Below are 19,322 nucleotides of genomic sequence, written 5' to 3' on the forward strand. Positions count from 1 at the left end.
GTGCTAAGTAATATAACCCCCTGCCTGTAATGTGTCCTGCAGTCTTCAACACAAATGAGTTTTCTTTCATCTTCTTTTAGTTGGTATAAATATCACATTTGAGGTTTGGAAATTCTAGTTTGTAACCAGGCTAATTCAGCTTAGATTCTAGACCCTACAGTCAAATCATTCTACGTTTCTTGCTCCAGTTATTTAGCCAAGTTACAGTATGGCCTAAGGAGTAAAAGTATGGTTTCATACCTACAATAATAAAGTTTCCACATCTGGACATACATGCAGATGATTCAATCCGATCTCCAAGAATCCTCTCCCATTTTATTTTTCCAGAAAGCACATCAATCGCCTGCATCCTGTGCGAGTGAGATCCAACATACACAGTTGCATCCGAGCCATTATTCCCCGATATTACCAGCAGAGGTGATGCATCAACACATTTTGCAGTGTCAGATTTCCACCTAATCTTCAATGATACTGTTCTACAATTAGCAACATGATCTTCTGGAATGAACTTTCCATCACTACGTTGTGGCTTTACTACTTTGTTTACAAATGATTCCCAAGAGTTATGCATAACTGGCATTTTATCTTCATTTAATGACATATTTGCAGTCACGTTTTCAGACACATAAGAGGAATAATTTCCTTTCCTTTCTTCTCCATTTGATTCAGCATCCATCAACTCTCTTCCTTCTTGTACATCAGGTCTATTTTCACAATTTTCATAACTTATATTAGTGTTTAGCTTTGCGATCCGACTTCCTCTACTTATAATAGTAATGTTACCAATACTGGCTGTTGATCTCCACTGTTGAATCTGCTTTGAATGAGACCCTGCACTTTCATCTTTAATCCTTTTTCTTTTCATTTTTCTGTCATTTTTATCATTACGTTCTTCCTTATTCTTAGCTTCAAAGAATATGGCCTTGATAATATGATTGTAAATATCCAGAAGAGAATTATTTAAAATAACTTCGGCAAGTCCAAATACTGTTTGGCCTACAAGTGTCTCAATTTCTTCCACAAACCTCAAAGCTTTTAGGGAGTCCCCTCCACTGTACAGGAACATACAATTTTCAGAGACATCTGGCAGATCTTCTGGAAGATTGAGCACAACCTGCAAAGATACAACTGCATAAAGACACTGTATGGGCCACCTATTAAATCTACTTAATTCTACTAGTCATTTCAGAAAGCAAAAATAGGACAGTTTCATTATGTGGCACGACATGCAATCTATTCTGTATTGGTTCAACTTATCATCCAGCCATATACAGTAGAATTCTTTGAAGTAGTAATAGAGAAGATAAGGGAATACAATTTTTTAAAACAAGCTTTTACTGACTTGTTTTCCCATTTTTATATACATCCCTGAACGTTCACCACAACTTCTATTAAATTAAATATTAATGGATTTGTAACATTTATATATCACAAGATAAATATAGAACCATAGAAGTTTAGAGTGCTGACAAAGGCTTGTCAGCCCATCATGTCTATGCTGGCTCTTTGATAGAATATATATATATATTTCTAAAATAAACAGTGATACTGAATACTACTGTTAAATGTTTACAATAAAGATTAATTAAACATATTTTTCGTAACATTCATCAATTTCAAGAGGAACTGGAGAAACCTTCTGATGATTCGGATGACCAACCAATTAGTATGTATAATAGATATGCAGGACATTCTTAGTCAGGCTACAGATTTGTAGTTATGTCTAGATGTGTTTTCTTTTAGCAAAGTGGTTCTTTTGTTTTACCGAAGTTGTGACTGTTTAACATCGCAATTCTGATTCTCTAACTCCTGAACTGAAATGCTATGGATTCGCACATAACTACATACCCCTAAAGTTCTCTAAGACACATAGATTTGCTAAATGTGTTGTATCCGTGTGTTAATGGAGACACGGAATGCAGGAGTTGGTTTAACAGATGTTTACTGAACAAAGTCTGGAGGTAAACTAAAAGATACAAGACGCTATACAGGCTTATATACCCGAGTGGTCACTACCAGTATTACAGTACACAGGGGCTCTTAAAGGTACATACACAACAATTCCTCCCCTTTTAGATAATTAGTACATAACATTTTAAGTAATCATTAATTAACATGTTTACAAGAACAATAATCTACACATTTGCTGCAGTTAATCAATTATAAGTCAGTCTCTCTGGAGGCTTCCTGACTCGGTCCGGATAATGCCTCGGTGGTGTAGTAGGTTCTTTTGGCAAGGTCGATTCGGCTTGAATGCCAGTGTCGGGTTCATCTGGTTCCAGTATCACCGGATCGGAGGTACATACTATGGGTATCTCTGCTTCATCATTAGGCGTATAGAGTTGTGGTGTAGGTTGTCCCTTTTCGGATGATTCTATGATCTGGTCAGCATGGCGCCTTATTATGCTTTCTCCAATGTCCACGGTATACATCAGCGGTCCTAGTCGTGTGCAAATAGTTCCAGGCTGCCATTTCTCGGTACGGTAGTCCCGGGCCAAAACTTGTTGACCTATCTGGAAGGTTCTAGTTGGCCTTTCATTCATGCCTTGAAATTGCCGGTTCTCTTCGTCCCTTCTGATGTTTGGCTTGATCAAATCCAGCCGGCATCTTAGTCTTCTATTGAAAAACATCATGGTGGGAGTTTGGTTTGTAACCACATGCGTTGCATTCCTGTACGCAAACAAGAAGTTATCTACCTTATGTTGTAGTTTTATGTCTTCATTACCCATGGCCTTTATGGCCTTCTTGAAGGTCTGGACAAACCTTTCAGCTAATCCATTGGTGGCGGGATGGTATGGGGCGGACGTGTAGTGCTTAACCCCATTGTTTTTTTAAGAACTTCCTGAATTCTTCGGACACAAATTGCGGTCCATTATCAGAACAGATCTGTTCAGGCAGCCCATTCCTGGCAAATATGGTCCTTAATACTGTGATGGTTTCTTCCGTGGTGGTGGAGGACATCTTTATTACCTCCGGCCACTTGGAGTGTGCATCAACCGCAATTAAGAACATGGAGTCCATAAATGGACCAGCAAAGTCAATGTGTACCCTTTGCCATGGAGATGAGGGCCACTCCCATGGATGTAGAGGGGCTTGTGGTGGGGTGTTTTGGACCTTCTGGCATCCTAAACAGCTCTTGGTCATTTCTTCGATGTCTCCATCGATTCCTGGCCACCACACAAACGCTCTGGCTAGGATCTTCATTTTCACTCCACCCAGATGCCCCTCGTGAAGCTCCTTTAGCACTTTATCCTGGAGTTTGGGTGGAATCACCACTCTGGATCCACACATCAAGGTTCCTCGGCACACTGACAGCTGTTCTCTTCTTTGCGAGAAGGCTGGCAACAGTGGTTCGCCATGTGCTGGCCATCCCTTCACCATTAAATCGTAGACTCGTGAGAGAGTTGGGTCATCTCTCATTTCCTTTTCAATGGTAGAATTTGTTACTGGTAGACATTCCACTATGGTTGAGTGGAACATCTCCACTGGGTCCACTGTAGGTGCCTCTTCTACCGCTGGCAACGGTAGGCGCGATAAACCGTCAGCATTCCCATGCTGTTTTGATCCTTTGTATTGTATGTCATATTGGTGTGCCCCTAGGAAAAGGGACCACCTCTGTAGCCTTTGCGCTGTCATAATGGGAACGCCCTTTTTAGGGTTGAATATGGAGATGAGGGGTTGATGGTCAGTCAACAAGGTAAATTTTTGTCCGTGTAGGTAATGGTTGAATTTCTTCACTCCCCACACCAGGCTGAGTGCTTCCCTGTTGATCTGGGCATAGTTACGCTCAGCTGAGTTCAATGAGCGTGACGCAAAAGCTATCGGCCGCTCCGAGCCATCAGGGAATCTATGCGATAATACCGCTCCTACGCCGTAAGGGGATGCATCGCACGCCAGTCTGATTGGCAGTGATGGGTTGTAATGAGCCAACACTTCCTTGGACGTGATCAAGCCTTTGCATTTATGGAAGGCACATTTAGTCTTCGCTCCATTTCCAAATTACTCCCGTTTGTAGCAGTGCGTTAAGAGGGTGCAGAACAGTTGACAAGTTCGGTAAAAATTTATGATAGTAATTTATCAATCCCAGGAACGACCTTAATTGTGAGACATTTTCAGGTGCTGGGGCTTTTATGACCGCTTCAATTTTTTCAGGTGACTTATGCAACCCTTCTTCGTTAATTATATGGCCACAATATATTTGTTTCTGGAAAAATTCGCACTTGGGGCGATTTGCTCGTAGGCCCCGTTCTCTCAGCCTAGTGAGCACCTGCTCCAAATTGGCAAGGTGCTCGTTGTCGTTTTCTCCTGTTACAAGGATGTCGTCTAGGTAGCATTGAGTCCCCGGAATCCCTTGCAGGACTTGCTCCATAGCTCTTTGCCAGATAGCTGGAGCTGATGCTACTCCGAAAACCAGTCGATTGTACTGGTACAGGCCTTTGTGTGTGTTTATCGTGAGATACCTTTTAGAGGCCTCCTCAACCTGCATCTGTAGATATGCCTGTGCCAAGTCAATTTTGGTGAAACGTTTCCCTCCGGATAGTGAGGCGAAAATATCTTCTATCCTCGGAAGAGGATACTGTACCGTGTGAAGGACCGGGTTTACAGTCACCTTGAAGTCCCCACAGATGCGAATTTTTCTCTGTTCTTCAGATTTATCATTATTCAACATTTTCTTCATGACCGGGATGATGGGTGTTGCCCACTCGCTCCAATCTACCTTGGATAACACGCCTGCCTTTTCCAAATTCTCCAACTCTGCCTCGACTGCTGGACGAATTGCGTATGGCACCGGCCTTGCCGTAAAAAACTTGGGAATTGCCGCATCTTCCACTTTTATTGAGGCGGTGACGCCTTTCAAAGTTCCTAGTTCCTGTTGAAACACTTCTTTGGCGTTGGCCAAGATGTCTTTTAATCGTTCAGGTATGACGTCATCATCATTTTTTTTCTTACTGGTCACCGTCAGTGCCTGAATGGAGTGCCAGTCTAAACGTACCTTCCTGATCCATTCACGTCCCAACAGCGGTGGACCACCATCTTGCAGAACGTATAAATACAACTTCTGTATTTCCTTGCCGTTGTATACAACAGGCACCCTTATTTTCCCTCTGGGGTGTACTTTCTGCCCCGTATATGTCTTCAAGATAATGGATGTGTCTTTCAAAGGTATATGCGGAAATAGCTGCTCGTAATCCCGTCGACTTATGATGGTCAGAGCTGATCCTGTATCTAGCTCCATTTTAACTGGGGACCCCGCTATCGTGAGGGTAACCCAAATGGTCTGGTAATCTTCTTTGGCAATTACATTATGTAATTTGAGACAGCTTAGTCTCTTGTTTCCGGAGTCGCTATCGCTCTTCTGGTCTTCGGAGCTACTGTCCGTCATCATTTGTACCTTTCTGTACTTTTCTTTATTGATTTTTTTTCTGTCAGTGGATTTTTTGTTTCCAGATCGGCATACACGTGCAATGTGTCCCATCTTTCCGCATTGCCTGCATGCTTTGTCCTTGAACCAGCAGTCATGGGTGGATCTGCCGCAGCGATAACATCTCTCGAAACCCCGTGTCATTTCATGGGTGCCGAAGTCCTGTGGCTTTTGCTGTATCTCTGCAGCTCCTCTTGCTGCTGCTTCGTATGATACAGCCACACTGAAAGCCTTGTCCAGTGTCAAATCTTTCTCAGAAAGTAGCCTTTTCTGTGTTCCTTCACTTAGGAGACCGCAGACGAATTTGTCTCGTAGAGAATCTGCCAGTCCTGCCCCGAATTGGCAGTGCTTTTGACAGCTTTCTTAATTCGGTGAGGTAATCAGCGTTACTTTCATTCTTGTGCTGATTCCAATGAAGAATTTGAATCGTTCCGCTATCAGCAGCGGTGTTGGGTTTAAGTGCTCCTGTAGGGTATCAACAATCTCCTTAAAATTCTTGTCCATCGGTTTGGCTGGAGTGATTAAGTTTCGTAACAGCCCGTATGTCCTTGCGCCCATCAGATTTAGAAGTACCGATGCCTTTTTATCATCCTCTACTTCATTCGCTGTGCAATATACCTCCACTCTTTCCACATATGTGGTCCAATCCTCTATATTACTATCGAAAGCAGTAATATTGCCAGTCTTAGGCATCCTGAAAATCAAAAATGGCGCCTCCCGCGCTTTCCTTTCTTCCCTGCCGAGAAAAAATGGCGCCTCCCGCGCGTTCCCGCCGCTGCTGACAACGCTGTTCTCCGCGGTTTTTATTTACACAGATATTTTTAATAGTTGGAGACTCGTTCCTGCTGGACTCTCTGGGACTTTTCCCTCCCTCTGCTTGGTCCGAACGCCGACCTGCTTTGCAGCGCCGGCCGTCTCCCGAGTGCTCCACCCTCCATCTCTGTTTGCCTCCGCCTTCCGACTCGGTGCTCGGCCCCGCTGCAGAGCCACCCGATCGAGCCCCAGCCCGCCACCCAGGAAGGATTAGTGCAGTACCTGCCACCAGCCCAGCTAGCTGGTGAAACCACAGTTTTGTTTTTTTTTCTTCTTCGACCTTCGTCTGAGGAATCGATCTCCTTGAGGTGCTGCCGAATTGCAGGTAAGTCCGTTTCCAATTTGTCGCCACTGTTGTATCCGTGTGTTAATGGAGACATGGAATGCAGGAGTTGCTTTAACAGGTGTTTACTGAACAAAGTCTGGAGGTGAACTAAAAGATACAAGACGCTATACCGGCTTATATACCCGAGTGGTCACTACCGGTATTACAGTACACAGGGGCTCTTAAAGGTACATACACTACCAAATGCTTATGTCATCTTCCTTTTTTCTGATTTTCTATTAAATAAGGGACTCAAAGTTTTTGTCTGTAACCAAATAAAAAAAGTTTTCTACAGTGGAACATTTTTCAATCGCTTATTCAGATCTGCTCTTAATCCTACTGAGACAGATTTTCTATACTCTCTGAAGGTATGTCAAACTGAAGCATAATTCATTGAATTGCTTTTCAGGTGATTTACTAATATTCTCTGGACTGATCAATTAATTGTTATTGTATTATACCCAACTGCAGCATTTCTATTTGCAATATTACGTGAATATTTTCATTCACAATTGGTCACATTATTTTGGTATAACATTTAATTTTTGTGTGTCAAATACTTTTCAACAAAGCAATGCTGTTGTGTAGCTGCATATGGAGAACACTAGATGTCACTGCATTGTACCAGAGAATTGAGGATAGACAGTCATCACATTCTTTAATCACCTGTTATCCTTAATTCTCTGGTATATTGTTCAATATTATTAAAGAAAAAAAAATCTGGTATAGTGCAAGCTGTGCACTTTAATTTAAGACACAGCCTGCACTATATCAGAGAATTAAGCATAGATGTTTGCTAGCCAAGGGTATTGAAGGATATAGAGCCATGGCAGGTGGAGGAGGTTAGGATGCACATCAGCCATGATCTCATTGAATGGCGGAACAGGCTCGAGGAGCTAATGACCTACTCCTGTTCCTATGATAACAGGTGATTAAAGAATTTGATGACTGCCTATCCTCTATTCTCTGGTACAGTCCAGTTATCCATCATTTATTTATCTATATATATAAAGCGGCTCTTCTGTCTGTCTGTCCCGATGTCGGTCTGTCTGTCTGTGTTCTATACGTTTGAAAGTTACAGAGCGTACCGACGCGCGCGTCAGTACGCTCTATAACTTTCAAACGTATAGAACACGGACATAGGCGTATTTACGTTTCGGCCGCACAAAAATCCCGCCCGCGGTATCCGAAAAACGTTCAGCGTTCCGCTCATTAGCATCTCATTAGCGACCGTGTGACGTCGAGGTCGACCAATCGGACGGCGGGTTCCTGGCGCGTGCTGTCCGACAGTTGAGTGTCGAGTGACTCGACGATTGACCAATCCTACGCTTCGGTGACCTGACCGGTCGACCAATCGGTGCGTGTGTGGGCGGGCCTTATCCTTCTGAACCGAGGTGAGTGGCCGCCATCTTGCTTCCATTCTTTTTCCTGCTTTCTGCGTCTTTCTTTTCACATATACATTTCCAGCAAAATAAAATTGAATTTATTAAATTGTTTTAACAAAAACTTCATTCATTTGTAAATATTTTTTCTAAACTGAACATTCTTTTTCCTACCTTTTCCCGTTTTTTTGTTAGGCCTGAAAGCCTGGGACTTTCTTGCCCAGCCAGGCCCGAGCTAGGGCTTCTGCTAAGCTCCTCACCCCCCGCCACCCCGCGTCATGTTACCCGGGGCAACGGGTCAGGGTGCGCGCGCAGCAGGAGCAGGTGAGAAGCGGCGTCGGATCTCGGCCTTGGTGAGCGGGAAGGGTTACCCCGGCAACCGTCAAACTTCAAGCCGGCTCGGCCGGGGGGGGGGGGGGGGGGCGGGGCTCTCAGCTGCAATCGGCGATCTGGAGGGCGGGGCTCCGGAGAGTGGGACGCCGCTGCTCGGGAGGGCGGGGCTCGGGACAGGGGGGGGGGGGGGAGGCGGGACATCGGGAGAGCGCGGGGCGGGACATCCGGAGTTCGCGGGCCCGGACTACAGATCGGGGGGGGGGGGGGCTCGGGAGATCGGGGGGGGGCCCACCCTCAGGGGGGGCGGGGCTCCGGAGATCGGGGGCGGGGCTCGGGGGGGGGGGGGCTCCGGAGATCAGGGGGGCGGGGCTCGGGAGATCGGGGTGGGCCGTGCTCCTGAGATGGGGGGGGGGGGGCGGGGCTCAGGGACTCTCCCCTCCCCCCTCCCCTCCCAATCTCTCTCTCACACTCCCAATCTCTCTCTCTCTCACACTCCCAATCTCTCTCTCTCACACTCCCAATCTCTCTCTCTCTCACACTCCCAATCTCTCTCTCACTCACACTCCCAATCTCTCTCTCTCTCACACTCCCAATCTCTCTCTCACTCCCAATCTCTCTCTCTCACACTCCCAATCTCTCTCTCTCTCACACTCCCAATCTCTCTCTCTCTCTCACACTCCCAATCTCTCTCTCTCACACTCCCAATCTCTCTCTCTCTCTCACACTCCCAATCTCTCTCTCTCACACTCCCAATCTCTCTCTCTCTCACACTCTCAATCTCTCTCTCTCACACTCTCAATCTCTCTCTCTCACACTCTCAATCTCTCTCTCTCACACTCTCAATCTCTCACACTCCCAATCTCTCTCTCTCTCTCTCTCACTCCCAATCTCTCTCTCTCATACTCCCAGTCTCTCTCTCTTCCCCCCCGGTCGCTCTCTCTTCCCCCCCGGTCGCTCTCTCTTCCCCCCCGGTCGCTCTCTCTTCCCCCCCGGTCGCTCTCTCTTCCCCCCCGGTCGCTCTCTCTTCCCCCCCGGTCGCTCTCTCTTCCCCCCCGGTCGCTCTCTCTTCCCCCCCGGTCGCACTCTCTTCCCCCCCGGTCGCACTCTCTCTCTCTCCTCCCCAGTCTCTCTCTCTCCCCCCCAGTCTCTCTCTCTCCCCCCCCAGTCTCTCTCTCTCCCCCCCCAGTCTCTCTCTCTCCCCCCCCCCCAGTCTCTCTCTCTCCCCCCCCAGTCTCTCTCTCTCCCCCCCCCAGTCTCTCTCTCTCCCCCCCCAGTCGCTCTCTCTCCCCCCCAGTCGCTCTCTCTCCTCCCCCCGTCGCTCTCCTCCCCCCGTCGCTCTCCTCCCCCCGTCGCTCTCTCTCCCCCCCAGTCGCTCTCTCTCTTCCCCCCCAGTCGCTCCCTCTCTTCCCCCCAAGTCGCTCTCTCTCTTCCCCCCCCGTCGCTCCCTCTCTTCCCCCCCAGTTGCTCTCTCTTCCCCCCCAGTCGCTCTCTCTCTTCCCCCCAGTCGCTCTCTTTCCCCCCCAGTCGCTCTCTCTTCCCCCCCAGTCGCTCTCTCTTCCCCCCTCTCTCTCTCACACTCCCAATCTCTCTCTCTCTCTCTCTCACACTCCCAATCTCTCTCTCTCACACTCCCAATCTCTCTCTCTCTCACTCCCAATCTCTCTCTCTCACACTCCCAATCTCTCTCTCTCACACTCCCAATCTCTCTCTCACACTCCCAATCTCTCTCTCTCACACTCCCAATCTCTCTCTCTCACACTCCCAATCTCTCTCTCTCACACTCCCAATCTCTCTCTCTCACTCCCAGTCGCTCTCTCTTCCCCCCCCAGTCGCTCTCTCTTCCCCCCCCGTCGCTCTCTCTTCCCGCCCAGTCGCTCTCTCTTCCCCCCCAGTCGCTCTCTCTTCCCCCCCAGTCGCTCTCTCTTCCCCCCCAGTCGCTCTCTCTTCCCCCCCCAGTCGCTCTCTCTTCCCCCCCCAGTCGCTCTCTCTTCCCCCCCAGTCGCTCTCTTCCCCCCCGAGTCGCTCTCTCTTTCCCCCCAGTCGCTCTCTCTTCCCCCTCAGTCGCACTCTCTTCCCCCCCAGTCGCTCTCTCTTCCCCCCGTCTCTCTCTCTCTCCCCCCTCAGTCGCACTCTCTCTCTCTCCCCCCAGTCTCTCTCTCTCTCCCCCCAGTCTCTCTCTCCCCCCCAGTCTCTCTCTCCCCCCCAGTCGCGCTCTCCCCCCCCCGTCGCTCTCTCTCTCCCGTCTCTCTCCCCCAGTCTCTCTCTCTCCCCCCCAGTCTCTCTCTCTCTCTCTCCCCATTCTCTCTCTCTCTCTCCCCATTCTCTCTCTCTCTCCCCATTCTCTCTCTCTCTCTCCCCATTCTCTCTCTCTCTCTCTCCCCATTCTCTCTCTCTCTCTCTCTCCCCATTCTCTCTCTCTCTCCCCATTCTCTCTCTCTCTCTCTCCCCATTCTCTCTCTCTCTCTCCCCATTCTCTCTCTCTCTCCCCATTCTCTCTCTCTCTCTCTCTCTCTCTCTCTCCCCCCCCCCCATTCTCTCTCTCTCTCCCCCATTCTCTCTCTCTCTCCCCCATTCTCTCTCTCTCTCCCCCATTCTCTCTCTCTCCCCCATTCTCTCTCTCTCCCCCATTCTCTCTCTCTCTCCCCCATTCTCTCTCTCTCTCTCCCCCATTCTCTCTCTGTCTCTCCCCCCATTCTCTCTCTCTCTCTCTCCCCCCCATTCTCTCTCTCTCTCTCTCCCCCCCATTCTCTCTCTCCCCCATTCTCTCTCTCTCTCCCCCATTCTCTCTCTCTCTCCCCCATTCTCTCTCTCTCCCCCATTCTCTCTCTCCCCCCCATTCTCTCTCTCTCTCCCCCATTCTCTCTCTCTCTCCCCCATTCTCTCTCTCTCTCATTCTCTCTCTCTCCCCCATTCTCTCTCTCTCTCCCCCATTCTCTCTCTCTCTCCCCCATTCTCTCTCTCTCTCCCCCATTCTCTCTCTCTCTCCCCCATTCTCTCTCTCTCTCCCCCATTCTCTCTCTCTCCCCCATTCTCTCTCCCCCCCATTCTCTCTCTCTCTCCCCCATTCTCTCTCTCTCCCCCATTCTCTCTCTCTCTCCCCCATTCTCTCTCTCTCTCCCCCATTCTCTCTCTCTCTCCCCCATTCTCTCTCTCTCTCTCTCCCCCATTCTCTCTCTCTCTCCCCCATTCTCTCTCTCTCTCTCCCCCATTCTCTCTCTCTCTCTCCCCCATTCTCTCTCTCTCTCTCTCCCCCTCCCCCATTCTCTCTCTCTCTCTCTCCCCCAGTCTCTCTCCTCTCTCTCCCCCCCAGTCTCTCTCTCCTCTCTCCCCCCCAGTCTCTCTCCCCCACTCTCTCCCCAAGTCTCTCTCTCTCCCCCACCCCCCGGTCTCTCTTTCTTCCACCCGTCGCTCTCTCGCTCTCTCTATCTCCCCAGTCTCTCTCTCCCCAGTCTTTCTCTCCCTTCGCCCATCTCTTTCTCTCTCCCCCAGTCTCTCTCTCTCTCCCCCAGTCTCTCTCCCCCTCAGTCTCTCTCCAATTCCAATTCCAATTCCAATTAAAATGCTTTATTGGCATGAAAGTTTACAGAGAACCATATTGCCAAAGCTTACATAGCAAAAAGGTACAGTTTTCCAACATTCTGTAGGTGTCAATCGATTTGACATTTGTTGGGTACATACAATATTACTTTTAAACAATATTAATTTTAAACAGTCTTTGTACTTCATTTGGTACGTTCAATATTAATTTTAAACAGTCTTAATTTTAAACAGTCCTCAGGTTGTGACATGTTGTTACATATTTGGCCCCAAGGTATGGTCTGTCTCCTTCTCCTAGGACTAATCTCAATTTTGACAGATCATCCAATTCCTTGAAATCTGGGGTTGTTTGGCTTAGCTTGTTGAATAATATGTTTCTTGATGTGTTGAATTTTTCGCATTTTAGGAGGAAATGCATTTCTGTTTCAACCTCGCCAGCCAGACATTGATCGCATATTCTATTCTCTCTAGGCTGCCAGGATTTCTTGTATCTGCCTTTTTCAATTTCCAGTTGGTGGTCGCTTAGTCTGTACCTGGTGAGGGTCTGTCTCTGTTTTGTGTCTCTGATGGTCGTGAGGTAGTCTGCCAGTTTATATTCTCTTTTTAGGGCCCGGTAACATTCTAATCTGCTTTGGCTTTCGGTTATTTTGTTCCAATGTTCCAGGTAGGTTTCTTTGCATTTTTTAATGATTTGGTTCACTCGGATTGGTGTTTGGGCGGCTGTGTTGGTCTGGGGCTGGTCAGGGTCCGGCTGAGTACTTAGTTTCCGTAGCAGCTGACTCAGGGGACTCTTTTCTGGGTTTAGCTCTTGGGTCTGAAAGGCTTTGAAATGAAGGGTGTCTGGGGAGCTAGATTTGAGGTGATTTAGGAAGTTTAGTGCTCGTTTTTGGATGTTTATTATCAGTGGGTATCTGCCTAGTTCGGCTCTGCATGCATTTGTTGGCGTTTTCCTTTGGGTGCGAAGGATGCTTCGGCAGAATTCTGCATGTAGGGCTTCTATTGTATGTTTTTCCCATTTAGTGTAGCTTTGGTGATTTAGCGGGCCCCATACTTCACTACCGTACAGTGCAATGGGCAGGATTATGCTGTCAAATATTTTGAGCCAGATTTTGATTGGGATTTGGATGTTGTAGAATTTTCTTTTTATTGCATATAGGGCTCTTCGGGCTTTTTCTTTTAGTGCATTCACTGCTATGCTGAAGCTCCCTGATGCTGTAATAGTTAGACCAAGGTAGGTGTAGCTCATAGTGTGTCCTATAGTGGTATCACTGAGGGTAAACTGGTATTTGTTTTCCTGACATCTGGGCCTTTTTTGAAAAATCATGATGTTGGTTTTCTTTAGATTTACTGTTAGAGCCCAATTTTGGCAGTATTTGTCGAGTAGGTCTAGTTGTTGCTGTAATCCCTGTTCTGTGGGAGACAGCAGAACCAGGTCGTCCGCATAGAACAGGGATTTCACTTCTCCATCTAGGAGACGGAGACCTGGTGACTCGCTTTGCTCCAGCATGTCTGCTAATTCATTTATGTATATGTTGAACAGGGTCGGGCTCAAATTGCAGCCCTGCCGGACGCCTCTTCTCTGGGTGAAGAAATCGGTGCGTTTGTCTCCAATTTTGACCCCGCATTTGTTTTTCAGATACATTGATTTAATAAGGTCATAGACTTTGCCCCCTATTCCACATTGAAGAAGTTTATAATAGAGCCCTTCGTGCCATATAGAGTCAAAGGCTTTCTTGAAGTCGATGAAACAGGCGAATATTTTCCCATTTTTTGTTTGGTGTATATGTTTTTCAATGAGGGTGTGAAGGGTATAGCTCTCTCTCTCTCCCCATTCTCTCTCTCTCTTTCCCCATTCTCTCTCTCTCTTTCCCCATTCTCTCTCTCTCTTTCCCCATTCTCTCTCCTCTCTCCCCCCGTCTCTCTACTCTCTCTCCCCCCGTCTCTCTACTCTCTTTCTCGCCCCCATCTCTCTCTCTCTCCTCCAGTCACACACTCTTCCCCCCCAGTCGCTCTCTCTATCTCCCCAGTCTCTCTCCCCCCAGTCTCTCTCTCTCTCACTCCCAATCTCTCTCTCTCTCACTCCCAATCTCTCTCTCACACTCCCAATCTCTCTCTCACACTCCCAATCTCTCTCTCTCACACTCCCAATCTCTCTCTCTCACACTCCCAATCTCTCTCTCTCACACTCCCAATCTCTCTCTCTCACACTCCCAATCTCTCTCTCTCACACTCCCAATCTCTCTCTCTCACACTCCCAATCTCTCTCTCTCACACTCCCAATCTCTCTCTCTCACACTCCCAATCTCTCTCTCTCACACTCCCAATCTCTCTCTCTCACACTCCCAATCTCTCTCTCTCACACTCCCAATCTCTCTCTCTCACACTCCCAATCTCTCTCTCTCTCACACTCCCAATCTCTCTCTCACACTCCCAATCTCTCTCTCACACTCCCAATCTCTCTCACACTCCCAATCTCTCTCTCACACTCCCAATCTCTCTCTCACACTCCCAATCTCTCTCTCACACTCCCAATCTCTCTCTCACACTCCCAATCTCTCTCTCACACTCCCAATCTCTCTCTCACACTCCCAATCTCTCTCTCACACTCCCAATCTCTCTCTCACACTCCCAATCTCTCTCACACACTCCCAATCTCTCTCACACACTCCCAATCTCTCTCACACACTCCCAATCTCTCTCACACTCCCAATCTCTCTCACACTCCCAATCTCTCACACTCCCAATCTCTCACACTCCCAATCTCTCACACACTCCCAATCTCTCTCACACACTCCCAATCTCTCTCACACACTCCCAATCTCTCTCACACACTCCCAATCTCTCTCACACACTCCCAATCTCTCTCACACACTCCCAATCTCTCTCACACACTCCCAATCTCTCTCACACACTCCCAATCTCTCTCACACACTCCCAATCTCTCTCACACACTCCCAATCTCTCTCACACACTCCCAATCTCTCTCACACACTCCCAATCTCTCTCACACACTCCCAATCTCTCTCACACACTCCCAATCTCTCTCACACACTCCCAATCTCTCTCACACACTCCCAATCTCTCTCACACACTCCCAATCTCTCTCACACACTCCCAATCTCTCTCACACACTCCCAATCTCTCACACTCCCAATCTCTCTCTCTCACACTCCCAATCTCTCTCTCTCACACTCCCAATCTCTCTCTCTCACACTCCCAATCTCTCTCTCTCACACTCCCAATCTCTCTCTCTCACACTCCCAATCTCTCTCACTCCCAATCTCTCTCACTCCCAATCTCTCTCTCTCTCTCTCCCTCCCAATCTCTCCCAATCTCTCTCTCTCACACTCCCAATCTCTCTCACTCCCAATCTCTCTCTCACTCCCAATCTCTCTCTCTCACACTCCCAATCTCTCTCTCTCACACTCCCAATCTCTCTCACTCCCAATCTCTCTCTCTCTCTCTCCCTCCCAATCTCTCCCAATCTCTCTCTCTCACACTCCCAATCTCTCTCACTCCCAATCTCTCTCTCCCTCCCAATCTCTCTCTCTCACACTCCCAATCTCTCTCTCTCACACTCCCAATCTCTCTCTCTCACACTCCCAATCTCTCTCTCTCACACTCCCAATCTCTCTCTCTCACACTCCCAATCTCTCTCTCTCACACTCCCAATCTCTGTCTCTCTCTCCTTCCATCTCTTTCTCTCTCCTTCCATCTCTCTCCTTCCATCTCTCTCCTTCCATCTCTCTCTCTCTTTCCTTCCATCTCTCTCTCTCCTTCCCCCTCTCTCTCTCCTTCCCTCCCTCTCTCTCCTTCCCGCTCTCTCTCTCTCCCCCTCTCTCGCATTCCCCCTCTCTCTCTCTCCTTCCCTCTCTCTCTTCCCCCCAGTCGCTCCCTCTCTCTCTTCCAACAACAACATGCCCTCAAAAAGCCTCGGCACCGCCGGGCTCCCCCAGCTAGTATATATATATATATATATATATATAAATAAAATAAGGAAATGATCCAGACAATAATAAAACCATAAAAATGTTACCTTCCAAAGCCGATGAATACCTTCCCAAAGTTCTTTTTTCCCCCGCACGCTGTTTGCGTTCTTTGCCTTTGTCTTTTCTTGGTATGTCTGAATTAAAGTAGTTTGGTCTATTTTTCCTAGTTATAACAGGTAATACAAATATATATATATTGTTTTAATTGAACCAATATCAACTTTATGGTCCACATCAAGAAATTCTAAAGAAAAATGCTATTGTAAGATGACAATTGGTGTGTCTTACTTTTGAAATAATCTCATTCGGCCAACTTAAGTATAAATAGGACTCAAGTTTTTAACATAATGAATGGAGTAAGTAAAATGGATGCACTGTTATCACATTTTATGCAAAACCAAGATAAGAGCATAAGAAATAGGAGGAGTAGGCCATTTGGCCCTTCGAGCCTGCTTCACCATTCAATAAGATCATGGCTGATCTTCTACCTCATCTCCACTTTCCTGCACTTTCCCCATATCCCTTGATTCCCTTCAAAAATCTATCAATCTCTGTCTTGAATACACTCAACGACTGAGCCTCCACAGACAGAAAACCAGGTGACATGATTACAAGAGGAAGCCACAAACTAAATTTAGCAAAAGGAATAGTTTTATGCTTGCCTTAGTTAACTTAGAGGAAAATGACACCTTAGTGCAATAAGTACTGAATTCACTGAAGCATTCAAACAGAATTACATCAATTTCTTATTGTAGTGTAGAAAGTTTGGAGAAGGAAAGTTCTGGATAAAAGGCTTGGATTTTAGAAAGGCATACAGCGAGACATTTTTATAGGCACAAAACTTAACATTTGTGGCTTTTCTTGCAAACAGAGCAGGGGATTGAGCCGTATGTCTGGTGGGACCAGATGATCAAAATGAAGACCAACACCAAGGATTAGGCAAGGGTGGGTGCTAAATTGAGGTTTGAGATGTTCAGATAGGAAGGTTGTGTGTTGGGAATGCAGTGAGACTTACAAAAGAAAGAAAGTTAAGCGTAGAAGTGGAGCATATGTGACTCAGAAGGGGAGTAAAAGGGCCCAGCAGATGGGCCTGGGCTCCTTAAATCTAGTTTGGGGCTTGTGGAGGCTCAGCGGACACCTTCAGCATGCTGTAAATGGAATGGCAGGTGATCTGTCATGTTATTCCTAGTGGTATATACATAATCCTATCACGTGAAAATTCACAATATTTAAAGCAACTTATCAAAAGCTTTCCCATCAGCCTGAGCCTAGGTGGGAAATATCACGATGACTGCATCCTAGACAATTTTTTTGCTCCAATGTCATGAAGTAGATTTTTTTGGTGGGATATAATGAGACAAAATTGAAATTGCAAAGTACAAAATAATCAGAAAGGAAAAAAATACATTTAAACACAGAAGAAAACAGATCAATGGCTTGACTATCATGAAGTAGGCAAAGAATCAATATATATGAGGCAAGAGATTTTATTATAATGAAGACAGATATTTTTTTCCCCTGTAAGCATTTATAAGTTTCCTTTTAAAACTGAACCAGACACTTGGAATGGGAGTATATACTCAATGGAAAGACAGTGAAATGAATGAACAGAGAAACTTAGGAGGTCAAACATATAATTCCTTGAAAATGAAAGTGCAAGTGCGAGTAGATCAAGCCATTAAAAAGCGCTACAGTATTTGCGGTTTTATAGACAGGGGCATAGAAGACAGAAGCAAAGAGGTCATAATAAATATGAACAAGACAATGATAAATATGTACAAGGCCAGAATAAGAGTATACTTTAGGGCAACCCATTATAGAAAGACAGGATGTGGTTGGTTCTTGCAAGGGAAAATTGGATAAATATTTGAAGCAGAGGAAGATATAGAGTTAAAGGGAGAGAGCAGGGCAGAATAATTTGTTTTAGATTGTTCAAGCAAAGTTATGATGGGCTGACTAGCCTCCTTCTATAGGTTATTCTTGAAACACTCTGCATGTTCCAGACTGGTTTTGCATGTTCCAAAGCTTTGCGCTCAATTTTCTCAGCCAAAGATTTGTTAGAATATATTATCAATGAAAACTAAAACTTGTCACATTTAAGAAAGCAAATACACAAGTATAACATATGATTTAGAACGCTTAATTGAAATTTATGATTTATTTACCATGAGCTGTAGACGGTACTGAATTGATTTGGACAACATCATCTGGAATAGCATGGGAAGAGAGGTGCTTTCCAAGGTCAAGGAGGATATCTCTGCGGAAATTAGTGGTACTTCCTTTATGCTGTCCAGAAATGCCCCTGGGCACTACAAAGAGAACCAGCTTATCTTGATCACATTTGGTCACTACACAGGTTTCCACTTGCTTCAAACCTTCAGCTACCTAGAAATATTTGTAATTCATTACTGTTTTTTCAGCATTAAGAAAATTCAATGCACCTTTGTCACTATTGCCAAATCAAAACAAAAGCAATGAGTTTTATTAAAGGGGCACAATTTATTAGCAATTCTAACACCCATAATTCTAGTGCTGCTCCTTTTAAAAAAAAAAAACAAATCATTACAGCTTTGTGGAGACATTATTTTTCAATATATTTTATGTCTTTTTCATAATAACAGAAACCTAATTACACCAGGGAAAAGACTAGATGATTAAAATACCAGGCTATTGAAGAAGACATCCTAGAAATCAGCAGTAAATATTCTGATCGGACTGTTAAGAAATGTTAGCGCTTGCCAGGTATTTTCATGGTTCTTCTTCTCTAGGTTCTGCAAAGTATACACCTGGTCGTCTCCCTTCATTCACCACCTCTAAGTTCCCCTCCAAGTCACACACCATCCTGACTTGGAAATATATCACCGATCCTTCATCGTCGCTGGGTCAAAATCCTGGAACTCTCTACTGAACAGCACTGTGGGAGTACCTTCAGCACACAGACTGCAGCGGTTCAAGAAGGCAGCTCACCACCACCTTCTCAAGGGTAATTAGGGATGGGCAACAAATGTTGGCCTTGCCAGTGACGCCCACATCCCATATAACAAATTTTAAAAAATGTGCTCCCAGATGCCTCGGCTAATTGCACTCCATAGTAGCCGCTAAGTTCGAATCCAGTCCTTTCCCCATGATGCGTGTGCTCGGCTGATGGAAGCATTATAGTTCCAATTGGGTCCCCAGCCTACTGAGAGAAATTATATGATCCCCTTCCTTTGCTGAGACCAGCTACCAGCTGCCCTCCCCCACCCACCTCTACTGTTCCCCCTCCACCACACTTGTCAGTATTTACAGCCTTTCCCCCGAACTGAGAGCATTTACTGGCCTTCTCCCCTTCACTCCCACTGAGACAATTCATCACCCACCCTTTGCTCACAGCACTTACCAGCCTCTTCCCCAACCCCTTGTGCACCACATAAGATATACTTGGATTTTCAGAAAGCTTTTGACAAAGTTTCACGATAAATAATGGCTTAAGTAAGCAGCCATGGAATAGGAGGTAAAGTGGATAAAAGATTGCTTAAAAA

General features: G+C 46.4%; 1 protein-coding gene across 2 annotated transcripts in view; it reads right to left on the reverse strand.

Annotated features, from left to right (window-relative positions):
• aasdh (aminoadipate-semialdehyde dehydrogenase) overlaps positions 1 to 19,322 on the reverse strand; it is a 50,629-nt gene that overhangs the window by 7,788 nt on the left and 23,519 nt on the right. For both annotated transcript variants that reach the window (XM_085970432.1, XM_085970425.1), the window contains exons 8-10: positions 17,967 to 18,186; positions 15,849 to 15,964; positions 241 to 1,114 (exon numbers count right to left, since the gene is read on the reverse strand). In XM_085970432.1, coding sequence (XP_085826558.1) covers positions 241 to 1,114; positions 15,849 to 15,964; positions 17,967 to 18,186 — 1,210 coding nt within the window. The remainder of the gene's footprint in view (positions 1 to 240; positions 1,115 to 15,848; positions 15,965 to 17,966; positions 18,187 to 19,322) is intronic.

This window comes from Somniosus microcephalus, chromosome 2 (assembly GCF_052327205.1).
Source record: "Somniosus microcephalus isolate GS21.2 chromosome 2, FLI_Smic_1.0, whole genome shotgun sequence".
NCBI lineage: Eukaryota > Metazoa > Chordata > Chondrichthyes > Squaliformes > Somniosidae > Somniosus > Somniosus microcephalus.